The sequence below is a fragment of the Peromyscus californicus genome, unplaced genomic scaffold (assembly GCF_007827085.1).
Source record: "Peromyscus californicus insignis strain IS unplaced genomic scaffold, ASM782708v3 Scaffold_7__1_contigs__length_154581171, whole genome shotgun sequence".
NCBI lineage: Eukaryota > Metazoa > Chordata > Mammalia > Rodentia > Cricetidae > Peromyscus > Peromyscus californicus.
In genome coordinates, this window is record NW_026294595.1 from 105246609 (window position 1) to 105262220 (window position 15612).

The following is a 15612-nucleotide window of genomic DNA, read 5'->3' on the forward strand; positions in this document are numbered from 1 at the left end:
TCCACGAGCAAAAGTGTGGACTCTGTGGTCATGGCTCAGACATGAGATGGAGGCAGGCTGGAGTCTAAGGCCTTGCAGACTTTCACAGCCTTTGTGTGTGCCCAGTTTCTGACAGACTCTGTGGAGTGTAGAATCTGGCAGTCCAGGACCCTGTCTCCCAAGCTAAGCACCCCCAGGGGAGCTCATGCATTTCAGGTTCTGCTTCTCTGTGTTGGGACAGTGTGAATGAATCACTTTATCCCTACTAAAATCAAAGGAAAAGCAGACTGAGTAAAGACGGCACTAGGAATGATCTGGTGCCGCCAGGGCCATGCTGTTCATGACTCAGACCTCTGTTTGATCCATATTTCAGATGCAATACGTCTTCATATACCAGGCCCTTCTGGAGCATTATCTGTATGGGGATACAGAACTGGAAGTGACTTCTCTGGAAACCCACCTGCAAAAAATTTATAACAAGATCCCAGGGACTAGCAACAATGGATTAGAGGAGGAGTTTAAGGTGAGTTGAAGCTGGGTGGCCTCCAGACTGGAGGAACCACACAGTCTGGAAAATGCTAATTCTGTGTGCACCACAGCCAGTGGTAGTGGAGTGGCTCTGAAGCATACAGTCTTGCTTGTTAGAATCACTTGAATTGTCTTTAAGGAAAATGAATAGAAACCAGTATTTCTTTAAGTCCCTCAGCACTCCTGGATGATTATAATGTACAGCAATGTAAAGGCCAGATAAAAAGTCTTTTGCGCTGGGCAGTGGTGGTCCACGCCTTTAATCTCAGCACTTGGGAGGCAGAGGCAGGCAGATCTCTCTCTGTGAGTTCGAGGCCAACCTGATCTACATAGCAAGCTCCAGGACAGCCAAAACTACATAGAAAGACCCTGTCTCAAAAAACAAACAAACAAACAAAGATGAAGAAGAAGTGTTCAGGCCTAAGCTGAGCCTGAGAGTGCAGGCCTACCTATAGTTACATCTATTCGGGATGCTGAGACAGGAGGATCACAGGACTCTATCTCAAAATTTAAAAATAGGAATGGAGCCAGATGTGATGGTGCCCTCCATTCATCCCAGCACTCGGGAGGCAGAGGCAGGCAGATCACTGTGAGTTTGAGGCCAGCCTGCTCTACATAGTAAATTCCAAGACAGGCAGGGCTACATAGAGAGACCCTGTCTGAAAAGAAAAGGTGGTGTGGTGAGTGTGTTCTCAGAAGCCAGAGACAGTGGATGGGGTGCAGAGAACCATTCACCTTAAAGTAGTCCTTATTACACTGTAGTGTATGCTTGATTCACTGGGATCTGTCAGGGTGCGGGTTGGTGCAGTGTGTCTGGGTTGGGCCTGATACTGTGCATTTCTAACAAGATGAGACCAGTGCAAAAGTCAGAAACAAGCTTAAGGGCTGGGGAGATGGTTTTGTGGGTCATGTGTGTGCTGTACAAGCATGACAACCCCAGTTTAGATCTTCAGTACCCATGTGAAGATTAGGTGTGGTGGGTGTGTGCCTGTAGCCCCACTGCTGGGGAAACAGGTGAAGAAGGGGACAGTCACTGGCCACCCGACCAACTGGCTGCAACAGCAAGCTCCAGGTTCCATGAGAGCACCCTGTCTCAAAAAGTAAGGTGGAGAGTAATAAAGTAGCATGCCCAGCGTCAACCTCTGGCCTCCATATGCACACACACAGAGCACACCCATACACACAAGGAAACAGCCTCAGAACCAGGAAGGAAGAATACAGTTTGAATATTTTTCTAAATGGCAAAAGAATGGCCCAAGAAATTCAAGGCCAGAGGAGTCTCAGAAGGTTCCACATTAGCCTAGAAGGCATTGCTTTTCAAACACTCCTTTGACTTCTCAGCTAAACTTAAGATGGGATGGTCCTAGTGACTGGCAAGAGTCTTGGCAGGTTCCATTACTGGGAACAATAGTGTCTCCCTTCTTCCTTCATTCAGAAGTTAACATCAATCAAAATCCAAAATGACAAAATGCGTACCGGAAACCTTCCAGCCAACATGAAGAAGAACCGGGTTTTACAGATCATTCCATGTAAGTACCCCTCCCCACCCCAGAGTCTTACTGCACCAGCCCCCTATTTCCTACACTATTCCAGCTTCTCAGGTGTGGTGATTGGCCTGAAGTCAAGAGTCACAGCATTGCCTCTTGTTTCTCGAAGTTTCAGGAAATAAAAAGCATAAAATAAAATAAAAAGTATAAAAGCCAAAAAAGCACTGGTGTCTTTGCCCCACTGACTAGGAGATTGGTAAGGGGAGTGGATGTTGGCAAAGCTGCAAGCCATTCATTGTCCTCCCTGCAGATGAATTTAACAGAGTAATCATTCCAGTCAAGCGAGGTGAAGAGAACACAGACTATGTGAATGCATCCTTCATTGATGTAAGTGACGGGTATGTCCCCTGAATCTGTCCCATGGGCCTTCTAGTACCTCCCTCACATACTTCCTTGAGAAGAACATCTTTAAGTCAATCAACAGCTACTGAACTCACCCCACCTACCCACCCTGAGTACTAGGCCTGTCTAGCCACAAAGAACGGAATGTAAAGGAGACATGCTACATATTTCTAGATGAGAACCTTGTGACATAATCACGTCCAAGAATCTAAGCCTGATCTAATCTTTCCTGTTTCTACTGTCTTCCTACTAGCTCCATCCCCTGCTTCCCCCACCACCCCCCATCACCCCCCCCACCCCCCCCGCCCCGTATGATCCTTGGTCAAAGAGAGCTCTTTCCAAAATCTGTGTGCCTCCTATCACTTGTCTTTTACACTCACCCCTCCTTGACAAACCACCTCTGTGATTAACCTGACCCTTACAGGGCTACCGGCAGAAAGACTCCTACATTGCCAGCCAGGGCCCTCTTCTCCACACAATTGAGGACTTCTGGCGAATGATCTGGGAATGGAAGTCCTGCTCCATCGTAATGCTAACAGAACTGGAAGAGAGAGGCCAGGTGAGCTCAAGAAGACCCCTGGGCTAGAGAAACAAACAGGTTGGGGCAACTCTAAGGTATACCTGGATCTTTCTTTGACAATGGCCTGGCATATCAACAGCCAGCTGGTATCTAACAGTCCTCAGCTTCTCCCAGGACCGGAGCCGCAGAGAAGCCTGAACCTCCAGTTGATTCTAGACATTTCCAACCATTTCACTTTTCTCCTCTATCCAGCCCCTCAGCCTTTGCGCACACCCTCTCCATCCTACCTCCCAGGTGGTACAAAGCCACTGGGAAGAGAAGGTGTATAGCCAAGCCAGGCTCTGAAGTAGAAGTCTGAATGTCCTTAAGACAGGGTCAACTTTTATAATTACTACACAAAAGAAAAATGATGAAATTTAAGAAATATAAAATAAAAGAAAAACAAATAAATTTTAAAAAACAAAAAGAATTTCAGGCCAGATATGGACATGCACACTTTTTTTTTGGTTTTTCGAGACAGGGTTTCTCTGTGTAGCTTTGCGCCTTTCCTGGAACTCACTTGGTAGTCCAGGCTGGCCTCGAACTCACAGAGATCCGCCTGCCTCTGCCTCCCGAGTGCTGGGATTAAAGGCGTGCGCCACCTTTTAATTTCAGCACTGTGGAGGGAGAGGCAGCAGGATGGATGTCTATGAGATTGAGGCCAGCCTGGTGTATACAATGAGTTCCAGGCCATCCAGGGCCGCATAATGAAACCTGCCTAAAAAAAAAAAATTAGCAAGGAGTTTCCTCAGGACTAGAGACAAGAAGAAAGAACAGACTCAGTACTGGACCAGCAGCTTCATAGCACATACTTAAGGTCATTTTTTTTTTTTAGGAAAAAAGACATAAGGACAATTTAAAAGTAGTGTTGTCTGATGTTCCAACTATACAGAGATCTCAAAGATGCTCTAGGTCAGCTCCTCAGTGTAGGAAATTGCTCCCTACTCTCTATTCCTCACCATGCAGCCTCTACAGGGCACCCCCAATTTCAGAGTATCATCTTTCATCCCTTATTTCAGGCTGTGTCCCATAGTGCTTATTTCTTGAAGCCTCTTTGCCTCGAGGTTGTGCATTGTAGTGAATAGGTGATTCACTGTCCATGACATACCACTTAGCGGGGATCAGAATCATTAGAGTGAGGCTAGAGAAGCTAGTGTGGCCTGGTAACAGTTATTTCCAAGCTGTAGTAATGAGTTAGGGCTTTATACCAAAGTGAAGAGCCCTTGAGAGGCTGGAGAGATGGCTCAGCAGTCCGTGCCTGCTGCACAATCAAGAAGACCAGCTTTGGATCCCAGCACCCATGGAATAAGCCAGGAATTCTACATAGTCTTGTAACCCCGACTCCAGGGGGCAGACAGAATTGCTGGGGCTTTCTGGTTTCCATCCTCTCTGAGAAATGAAAGCCTGGGTTCAGGGAGAGACCTTGCCTCAAAGAAATAAGACACGTGATGCCCTTCTTCTGGCCTCCTCCTGTGCACATTGGCACATGCACACACACACATTTATATATGCACAAAAACACCAGTTAATTTTTTTTTTTAGAAAGAGCCTTTGGCAAATCTAATTTGTCTATCTCTTAAAAGCCCTCTGGGTTAGTGAGATGGCCCAGTGGGTGAAGGTGCTTGCTACTAAGCCTGACTACCTGAGTTCTGTCCGCAAGACCTACATGGTGAAAGGAGAGAACCAACTCCTGCAAGTTGTTCCCTGACCTCCATATGCACCCCATGGCATATTCATACACACAATAAATGAATAAGTATTCTTTATAAACAGAACTCTTCACCCTAACAAGGTGGCACACACCTATAATCCCAGCACTTAGGAGGCAGATATAAGAGGATCATCACTCATTAACTCAACTCTGAACCCATCTGTTCAGTTAGGATGTCTACTGCTGTGAAGAGACACCATGGCCACGGCAACTCTTATAAAGGAAAAACATTTATTTGGGGTGGCTCACATTTTCAGAGGTTTAGTCTATTATTATGGCAGGAAGCGTGCTGGCATGAAGGCCGACCTGGTGCTGGAGAAGTAGCTGAGAGTTCTACATCTCACGCAGGCAACCGGAAGTAGTCTGAGACACTGGGTGTAGATGGAGCATATATGAAACCAACCACCACACCATCTAAATAAATAAGTGCGCCTTTCACCCAGGTGCTCTTGTCACGAATCTAGAGTTACTTTCTTCCCCAGCCTTCCCCTGCGTGCATTCTGTCTGGGAGTCCTGATAGCTGTTGTGCATGCCCCCTTTTCTACAGCTTAACCACTGCCACTCACCGTTATTTCTGACATGATGAGGTGCAGACATGTGGGACAGTAGTGATGCCTCCCGTGCATCCGCCAGCACAGGTCCTCACCTTGAGTAGCCTGACATCATTCTTTCTATGTCCTGCCCAAACCTTAGTTCTTCATGTAGTGAAGTGGTGCCTTTTTGAAAAATATAAATGTAATCATGTCACTCTTTATCTTAAAATCCTGCTTGAGTTTGTAGAGATCTTGCTAAAAATACCCATGCATGTATAATTTAGGACTATTTAGTGGTAACAGATAGTTCCCAAACTTGGTTTCAGCCCTTCTTCCTTGTTTCACGTATTTATGTATTTACGTATTTATGTATGTATGTATGTATGTATTTATAGACTGGCTCTCATGTGTCTCAGGAGGGCCTCAAGTCCACTGTGTAGCCAAGGATAACCTTGAACTTTTGATCTTCTTGCCCTACCTCTCTTGAGTGCTAGAATTATAAGTGAATACCACTATGACTAGTTTTTTCTGTGTTGGGGAATAAACCCAGGGCTTCAAACTTGCTCAATAACTTAGCTACATCCCCACCCCTGTTTGTTTCTGAAATTCTCACAATATTTTCCAGGCTTGCCTTTAAATCACCATCCTTTTAACAGGTGGTGGCCCATACCTTTAATTCTAGTGCAGAGGCAGGAAGATGTCTTATGAGTTCAAGGCCAGCCCGATCTATATAGTGAGTTCCAGGCCAGCCAGAACTACATACTGAGGGACCTTGTGGGGCGGGCGCGGGGGTGGGGGTGGGGGGTGGGGGGGTGGGGGGTGGGAGTGTGTCAGCATCCTTTTGCCTTGCCGTCCCAGATGCTAGAATTACAGGGATATGCACCATTCCTGTCTGCTGCATCTTCACCTCAGTCTTCTGCTCTCCATGTTGTCACTTTCTTCATGACCTTGTGCTCTCCACTGGCCTAATCAGCTTTCTTCTCATATCTCCATTCCTAGCAGGAGCCCTAGACATTTTTAGCCTGGGCCTTCCTCCTGGGCCTCCCCCTAGATTCCTTAGGCTCACATTTTGGCCCCTAAGAAAGATCCTTGCCCTTACATTAGAGCAGAGGCACCCCAGTAGATCCCTGATCTGAAGCGACCCTTTGCCTCTGTCAGCTCCCAGCATCCACTAAAACGCGGCTGCAGTATCAGCTGTCACCACCAACCCCCCACCTGCACCTCCCCACACACACGGCCAAGGGGCCGCCTCTGGTCACACTAGCCCTTTAATCTATCCTCTTTTCTCTCAGAGCATTTGACTTTGTTTTTTTCACTCCAAACTACTTGGATTTTTTGTTATTGCTGAGCCCACATGGAGAACTAAATTAAATGAAGACTCCTATTACTTCCCCAAGTGAGGAATGCCTAACTGAAGATCACCCCCGACATCAGTCTCACAGCTGTAAGAATCTATAAAGTGTCTCTTCATAACATCCAGATTTGTTTCAACCAGTTCACCTTCCCTACCTCGCTGCGATAGCTTTTGTCACCTTGAAACTCACCTAGCGTGAGTCTGCCCCCAGGTTCAGTCAGGACCAAATGAAACTACCTTGACTCACGATCCCCATTAGCCAGCTGGAAGAGGCTTCATTCTTGCTCTTCCCACCCCCTCCTCCACCCCAACTTGAAGAGGCCTCTATCTTCTGCCCCATCTCCCTGTAAGTAACTGATTTTATGACTAAAAAGCTGCTAGCTATGGTCTTCGGTACCTACTTATCAGTTGGATGGTTGGATGGGTGGGTGTTTTTAGACAGATCTTACTGTGTAGCCCAAGCTAGCCTTGAACTCTCAGTCGTCTGCCTCTGCCTCCCGAATGCTGGGGTTACAGTCATGAGCCACAACACCTAGCCCTTGATATCTAATTCTCTTGTAATGTCTGATGGTGCCGGCTTGTTCTGCCCACTAGCAAGGTAGGGATGCTCAAGCTGGCAGCCTTGAGGCATCCCTTTAACTATTCCACATTAAAGGGCTAGGAGGACCCTGTGGGCCCAGCACGGTGGTGCACGCCTTTATTCTCAGCACTTGGGAGGCAGGAGGATAGATCTCTGTGAGTTTCAAGGCCAACTTGATATGCCTGTTTAGCTCAGGCTAGCCAGAGCTACAGAGTGAGACCCAGGCACACAGGTGGTGCACATATACATACATGCAAACAAAACACTCCTACATAAATCTAAAAATAAATGACAGAAGGAAAGGTCCCTGTGCTGGAAGGAGCCAAGAATTTCAGGGCACTACAGCTGCTCTACTACACATAGTGTTCTAGCCCCTGACCTCACCATACCTCTCCCATTTGTCCCTCCAGGAGAAGTGTGCCCAGTACTGGCCATCTGATGGCCTGGTATCCTATGGAGACATCACAGTTGAGCTGAAGAAGGAGGAGGAATGTGAGAGCTACACTGTCCGAGACCTCCTAGTCACCAACACCAGGGTAAGATGGGTATTGGGTAGGGCTGTTCCTACGGGAACAGCAAGGCTCCCACCGCTTCCCTGATCCCGCTTCTTCCACAGGAGAACAAGAGTCGGCAGATCCGACAGTTCCACTTCCATGGCTGGCCTGAGGTGGGCATCCCCAGTGACGGGAAAGGCATGATCAACATCATTGCCGCGGTGCAGAAGCAGCAGCAGCAGTCGGGGAATCATCCCATCACTGTGCACTGCAGGTACTGCTGACCCCCCCTCACCGGGGGCCACAGGAAAGCAGGAGAGGTGGGGTGCGGGGTGGGTGTGACGGTGAGTATCGGGCAGACCACGAAGGGTACACACACAGAATGCTGGTGAGCACCGTGGTGTTTGATAATCCAGACAATGGGGTCATCAAAGGGACCTTGGAGTGTGAATTCTGCAGAGCATGTGCTACAGAAGTGTTAGTGTGCAGATCTTGAGAAGAGCATGGGACGGGATTCAGGGGAGCAGCGAGAGAGGCCAGCACTGGAGAGATGGCTGAGGTGATGTGGGGTAGGCCTGCTCTCCTGAAGTATGGGTGAATAGAAAGAGTATTTTGAGAATGGTTTGGGGGGGTGGGAATCAGGGAGCAAGCCAGGCATTGTGCCGCACACCTTTAGTCCCAGCACTGGGGAGGCAGAGCCAGGTGGATCTCTGTGAATTCGAGGCCAGCCTGGGCTGCAGAGTGAGTTCCGGGACAGCCAGGGATACACGAAGAAACCCTGTTTCAAAAACACAAAACAAAAAGCAGTGAGACTGAGAACAGAGGAAAAGTCAAGAACGCCTCCCAGGTTTGAGCCCAAATCAGCAGGAACATGGACACAGCAACAAAAGAGCACTGTAAGAAGGTTTATTTGGGGCAGCAAGGGACTCCTGTTGGAGATGGTGTTTTAGAGGGATTTAATACTAGGCTGGGGATATAGTAAAACACTTGACTAGCATGCTCAAGGACCTGAGTGAGGAGAATCCCAGAAAAAAATTTATCCTGAGGTATGTCCTTAATAGTGAAGTCTCACCAGGCATTCTCAGGAAGCAGAAGTAGACAGATCTTTAAGTTCAAGGCCAGCCAGGGCTATGTAGTGAGACCCATTTAAAACAACAACAAAAAAAAGTACAGTCTCTCAAATTGTTTGTGCCTACTCTAGGGCTGAGGATGTAGCTTTGTGCACCACATAAAACCAAGCATATTGGCAGATGACCTGTGATCCCAACACTCAGGAGGTAGAGAGTGGAGGTTCAGAAGTTCAAGGTTATCTTTGACTGTATAGCAAAAACAGTTAAAAAATTTATTAGTACTAGCTTCCAAGTCTTTTCTTTCCATTCCGATTATACTATGAACAGTGTGTGTGTGTGTGTGTGTGTGTTTCATTCTGACACTCCATTGCAGCTCCCCCCATCTAGACTAAATGGACCTCAAGATGGCTGGAGAGAGTGCCTTTCCAACTGGACACAAGCCACTCATCTCTGTGACATGCTTCAATAGCTTCTCTTGTGGTTGTCATCCTCATGAGCTGTTCCTTCTCTGTGCCTATGCTGTGTCTACCCCATCTATGGCCCAGTCTTTGGTTCCATTCAACAGACAATGCTTTTAGGTAGCCCATCTAAACTCCTTTGCTCGTGATATTCACTGCCAAATCTCGGTCACTGGTTCAGACTCTCCCGTAAACTCTATATTGCTCTTTCTGGCATTTGTGTATCTAGTACTTAGCATTTCAACACAAGTATCTGATGCTTAAGATTCAAGTCATGCCGGGCGGTGGTGGCACACACCTTTAATCCCAGGACTTGGGGGGCAGAGGCAGGCGGATCTCTGTGAGCTCCAGGACAGCCAGAGTTACACAGAGAAACCCTTTCTCAAAAAACTAAAAAAAAAAATTCAAGTCATAATTCTTGATCTTTCTTCCAGATCTTCCCCAAATCAGTGTCCTTTCCACTCCTGGAAACTCTTTTTTGTTGTCTTAATTTTTATTTTTTTGTGTAAGGGTGTTTTGTCTCCATGTATGTCTTTGTACTGTGTGCATGCCTGGTGCCCAAGGAGGCCAGAAAAAAGCACTGGATCCCCTGGAACTGGAGTTACAGACAGTTGGGAGCTGCCGTGGGTGCTGGGAATGAAACGCAGGTCCTTTGCAAGAGCAGCCAGTGCTCCTAACCATCGAGTCCCCTCTCCAGACCTCTCTTTTTGTTTTGACTTGTTTTTAGTTTTGTTTTTGGAGACAGGGTCTTACTATATCAACCAGGCTGGCCTCAAATTTGCAGAAGTACCTCTGCCTCCCGAGTACTCAGATTAAAGGTGTGCACCAGCACTCTTGGGGACCTGCTGAACTCTTAGGAGAAGGCTTAGAACTATCCTGTCCTCCTCCTCCTCCTCCACATGATGTTTGAGCCATCAGTAAAGCCTGCCGCAACTTCTCAGAACCCAAATATTACAGCTCCTCAGGCTAAGCTGCCTTTTCTCCCATACTGGCTTCCTGGTAGACCTCCCTTCTCCCCTCCCCCTCTCCTCCCCCCCTCCCCCTCTGCTCCTCCCCCTTCCTAACACAGCAGCCTTAAAATCTTAAAAGAAGTCTGACAGGGAGATGGTCTGCTGTAAAAGCACTTGCCATGCAAACCTGACAGCCCAAGTTTTGTCCCCCGAACCCCAAACATAAAAAGCCAGATGTGGCACCCCTACATCTATAATCCCAGCACTCCAACAGTGAGATAGAAGATGAGATGGAGAACTGGCCAGAAGCTCTCAGGTCAGCTAGCTTGATGTTGACTATGCCTCAACAAGGTAAAAGGCAAGAACCAACTTACCAAAGTTGTCTTCTACTTCCATGGTGTGCATGCCCCCATACCCTTAGCCCATTCACACACTCATACTCCCCTCATACACAAATAAATACAGATTTTTACAAAAAGAATCAGTAAGACTGGACTGCTCCTACCTAGACTCCCAACAAGGGCCCAGTATGATGGGAGGTCTCCTTGCTAGTCAGCTAGGGACACCCAGCATTCTCCTGGGCTCTGATCTATACCTACCCTTCTCCCTTCCCTTCTGCACCAGGTCCAGGTACATCGTCTGAGCGCCCTCATCCCCTAAGAGGCTTGTTCCCAGATAGCCAGCCATAGTGTGTCACTGTCTCTGTGGTGTCACTTTCAGAGAGCCTTCCCTGAGCATCCTGCCTGGAGCTCTGGAGCTCTGTTCCTTTTTTTTTTTTTTTTTTTGCTTATTGCATATCTTACTGTCTAGAACTGCTGAGTTCACAGCCCCTGCCAGAGAGCAGGTACTCAGTGTCTGGTAAGAGAATCAGCTGGTAATACTGAACAAAGTGGATCGAGTCAAGATGGAAGTTTGGATCCCTTAAGAATGGAAAGGAGAGGCCGGGCGGTGGTGGCGCACGCCTTTAATCCCAGCACTCAAGAGGCAGAGCCAGGCGGATCTCTGTGAGTTCGAGGCCAGCCTGGGCTACCAAGTGAGTTCCAGGAAAGGCGCAAAGCTACACAGAGAAACCATGTCTCGAAAAAACCAAAAAAAAAAAAAAAGAATGGAAAGGAGTTGGCAGATACAAGTGCATAAAATTTGAGTCAGCAGTTGTGAAGACAACCTAGTCATTGAAGGTAGACAGCAAGAAGTCAAGCTGGCAGGGTCTGTGAAAGTTGTCCCTGAGTCCCACAAGCACATCCTCAGTGCACACAGGAAGGGCAGCAGGAATCTATCCCTCTCCAGAGCTTTGCTCTCACAAAGCTCCAGGCTAGGAGGGCAGAGGTGAACATGGGTCTCCTGTTCCACTGACACCTTCCCCTGGCAGCTCCCTGGATGACTCATCTTCCCAGAACCAGCCTCTGCCTGCATCTGCTCCTCACTACACTTGCCCCTCAGGATAGACAGCTACAGACAGCAGCTGTGGTAAGTGTATCTGCTCTGTTTCAGCGCCGGGGCAGGACGAACAGGGACCTTTTGTGCCTTGAGCACAGTCCTGGAGCGCGTGAAAGCAGAAGGAATTTTGGATGTCTTCCAAACTGTCAAGAGCCTGCGGCTACAGAGGCCACACATGGTCCAGACACTGGTATGCTGCTCGTCTTTGTGTGACTGCACTAACCATAGCTCTTCCCTGTTAGGTGCAAGGCTCATACTCAGAAGGCAGGAAGTGCCTGGAGACTGGGGAGAGAGTTCATTGGGTAACAACACTTGTTCTACAAGCATGCTAACCTGAGTTCAAATCCCCAGCACCGACCTAAAAGGCTGGGCATGGCTGTCAGTATCTATAACCCCAGCATTGAGGGCAGACACAGGTAGATCCCAGGGGCTCACTGGCCAGCCAGCCTAGATGAAACAGTCGTCTTCTAGTTCAGTGAGCGACCCTCTCTGAAGGGAATCAGGTGAGAGCAGTTGAGGAAGGCGCCCTACTTGATGCTCAGGCCTACAGGTGCACAACCACACCGAATACCCACACGCATACATCACACGTGCACGTACTCACCCACCTACACGTGTGCAAAGGCGTGCCTGAATAACGCACAGGCTTTGGGCTCTGCTTTGGGTTCTGGTAGGAAGGAGAGGGCAGGAGTGCCTGCCTTTGTGCTGGGCCTTCCTGTTCAGAGTCTGACTCTTGACAGTCCGTATGTCCACAAAGGTTTTCCCGAATCTTGTGGAGCTAGAAAGTCTTGAGGGGAAACATGAATTTTAGGAGATCTGAGAGGAGATGAGGCTTGCGGAGTTAGGATCATCTCAGCCTGGCAGCCTGAGCCACCCTAGATGCTCCATGTTCAGCCTCACATGCTTACATCTGACCCTGCAGGACCTAGAACTCTCCTCACATGTCTGGTCACCTGTCTGTAGTCCACAAACATTCCTTTTTCTCTCAGTTTTCCCTTTTTAAAAACTGGGTCTGTTATCCATGGTGGTGGCTCACACCTTTATTCCCAGTACTTAGAAAGCAGAGGCAGGCAGATCTCTGTGAGTTCCAAGCCAACCTGGTCTACATAGGGAGTTCCAGGCCAGGCAACAATATATAGTGAGATGTCTAAATAAAAAAGGGGTGGGAGGGTCAGTTCGGAACCGAGCTTCAGCTGTCCCTCTGGTGACTAGTTCTCTTCCTGCCTCTGCTTGTCCTTCAGGAACAGTATGAATTCTGCTACAAGGTGGTGCAGGAGTACATCGATGCCTTCTCAGACTATGCCAACTTCAAGTGACAGGTGACAAGGCCCACAGACAAGAGAATTGCCTTTAATATTTTGTAATATTCTGTTTTGTTAATATACCCAAAATTGTATATATCTTATAACTGTTTTAGAAATGGCACATAGGCTTCTATTACCTAATAGGTGGAGATTTTGTATGTAAATGTGTTAGCACTGATAGTCTTTTTTCCAGTGTTTTATTGGGGAATTAAATAGTGTGATATTTGGATTGATATCATGAAATCCTCAGCCTGGAAATTGGGCTGGATTGTTCTTTGCTTTAAACATCTTTTCCTAAAGAAGGTAAATGTAAGGCTCATTCCAGGTAGCTCGGTGCCAACTCAAACAAAGCACAAAGTTCTCAGAGCTCTTGAGGAAATGGTTGTCTCACCCCATGCAGGCCTCTTTCCCTCCCTGTACTGTAAATACCCCTCCCCTTTCCAGTCCACCCTTGTCTCCCACCACCTCCATCCCAGTATCAGCCACCCCAGCATGGGGAATAATGAGACCAGAGCGGTATCTCTGGCACCACACTAGGGATCATCAGGTAATAAAAACTTTTGATTCCCTGAGGAAATGTCAGTCCCTTTGTCTTGGACAGGGCAGCCTTATTAGGCTGGGGCTCTCCTGGGTTGTTCCTTGCCCTGCCGCTGGAAAGAGGACTCTGTTTTCTGTCAAGGGCAGTCATCCCAGCCGCCCACCCAGCTTTGTCCCCTAGACAGACAGCTAGGTTCTCACTGAGTTTCTCTAAGGGAAAGGACACCAGGGTCAGAGGAGCTGGTGCGGACTTGAGCTGGGGCCAGTTTGGCCTCTCTAGTTTCTATCCAGAACAAGTTTCTAATGGTTTTCTGGAGGTGTATTTATTTCTGTGTGTAAGTGTGAGCACACGTGCCACAGCACACTACTGTTCAGGGATTGGGTCTCGCCTCAGCTTGTTTTTGAGGCAGGGTGTATTAGTCACTTTTCTATTCCTGTGATCAGGCACCATGACCAAGGCAGCTTAGAGAAGAAGGTGGAGCGTGGCAGCAGCAGGCAGGCATGGTGCTGGAGCAGTAGCTGAGAGTTCACATCTTGATCTACAAGCACGAGGCAGAGAGAGAGATACTGAGAACGACATGGGCTTTTGAAACCTGAAAGCCCAGTGACACACCTCCTCCAACGAGGCTACACCGACTCCTTTCAAACAGTTCCTCCAGCTGGGGACCAAATATTGGAACATGTGAGCCTATGAAGGCCATTCTCATTTTTTTTTTTGGTTTGGTTTGGTTGGTTTTTGTTTTGTTTTGTTTTTGATAGGAGAACTGGGCTGGGATTATAGACACTGCTAGAACCTAGGCCTGTGGCTATCCAGGGCTATTTTGGAAGTGAGACCTTGCCGCTACATCCAACTTTTTGTTTTCTCTTTGTTTGTTTTCTTTTTTGAGACAGGGTCTCACTGTGTAGGCTGGATTGACATGAAACTCACTCTGTAGACCATACTGGCCTTGACCTCACAGAGATCCGCCTGCCTCTGCCCCCCAAGCTGTAATTAAAGGCGTGCATCACCATGCCTTGCCAGTTCTTCCATTGTCTGATGCCAACATCCTGAGGATGTAATTCACATCCCCATGATGGGAGCTAGGCCACTGCCACCAACTTGGAACAGGAAGGAGCTCAGAAAGCAAGCAACTTCATTTCTATTTTCACTGACTACAACCCAGGCCTGGAGCTGCCCAGGGATATTTTGGAAATCTAACCTTCACTTGAGCTGGCAGGGATGATGGATTTTTTTCCCACACCTCTCAGCATCAGCACACAGCAGGAGATGTTTCTGCAGCCACAGAGGGCAAAGATGGAGAGGTAAGCATGCCCTCCGCTCCTCAGAGGCTTCAGCAGGCACTCTAGTATGTTCCACAGAGGCACATTCGGAGGTAAGTGCTATTAAAGAGGGGAACTTAAACTAGACCCAAGGGGTGCTGAGAATTTAGGTGAGTAGAAAGCAAAGGTCAGAGCCGAGCGGTGTTGCCACACGGATCTCTGAGTTCAAGGCCAGCTTGGTCTACAGAGTTGCAGGACAGCCAAGGCTACAAAAAAAAAAAAAAAAGGAAAGTCAGTTGAAGCCGTCAGGGGCCTTTAAATCCAGACAGAGTGTTGTGAAAAGAAAGCCTAGTTGTGTACCACATATTCAAAATATTTGTGTAAAAGGAGAAATGTGGGCTAGAGAGACAGCTCGGTGGTAAAGAGCACTGGCTGCTCTTGCAGAGGACCTGGAATCTGTTCCCAGCACCCACATGATGGCTCACAACCATCTAGTTCCAGGGCATCCAGGGCCTTTTTCTGACTTCCTGGGCATCAGTCAAGCAAATGATACACAGACATACATGCAAGCAAAACACTCATACACATAAAATAAAATAAATCTAAAAATTACCCAAACTGGGCATAGAAGCAAAGTGCCTCTAAACCCAGCATATGGAGGCAGAGGCAGGCGGATCTCTGTGGGTTCAAGGCCAGCCTGGTCAACAAATCAAGTTGCAGAACAGCCAGGGCTGTTACACAGAGACTGTGTCTCGAAAAAGCGAAACAACAAAAAATTCTTTCAAGAGGAAGAGGAGAATGTATGGGAGGAATCCCAGAATACTTCAAGACCAAAGATGGGACAGTAGACCAGCTTTCCCGTGTGGTGTAAGTCCCTGACGTCATTCTGTCCTTCTGGGCACTGGAGCTCTAAAAGGACAGGAATCTTCCTGAGGAATGCCCTGTCCTTGCACACTGTACCTTAGAGCC

General features: G+C 47.9%; 1 protein-coding gene across 3 annotated transcripts in view; it reads left to right on the forward strand.

Moving 5' to 3' along the window:
• Nucleotides 1-13079, forward strand: part of Ptpra (protein tyrosine phosphatase receptor type A) — a 110929-nt gene extending 97850 nt beyond the window's left edge. For 2 of the 3 annotated variants that reach the window (XM_052724041.1, XM_052724039.1), the window contains 8 exons: nt 353-502; nt 1943-2036; nt 2305-2381; nt 2821-2955; nt 7544-7669; nt 7750-7901; nt 11597-11732; nt 12784-13079. In XM_052724041.1, the coding sequence (XP_052580001.1) occupies nt 353-502; nt 1943-2036; nt 2305-2381; nt 2821-2955; nt 7544-7669; nt 7750-7901; nt 11597-11732; nt 12784-12858 (945 nt within the window). In that variant the 3' untranslated portion in view covers nt 12859-13079. The other variant, XM_052724040.1, reaches the window with a different exon arrangement.
• The last annotated feature ends 2533 nt before the right edge of the window (nt 13080-15612 follow it).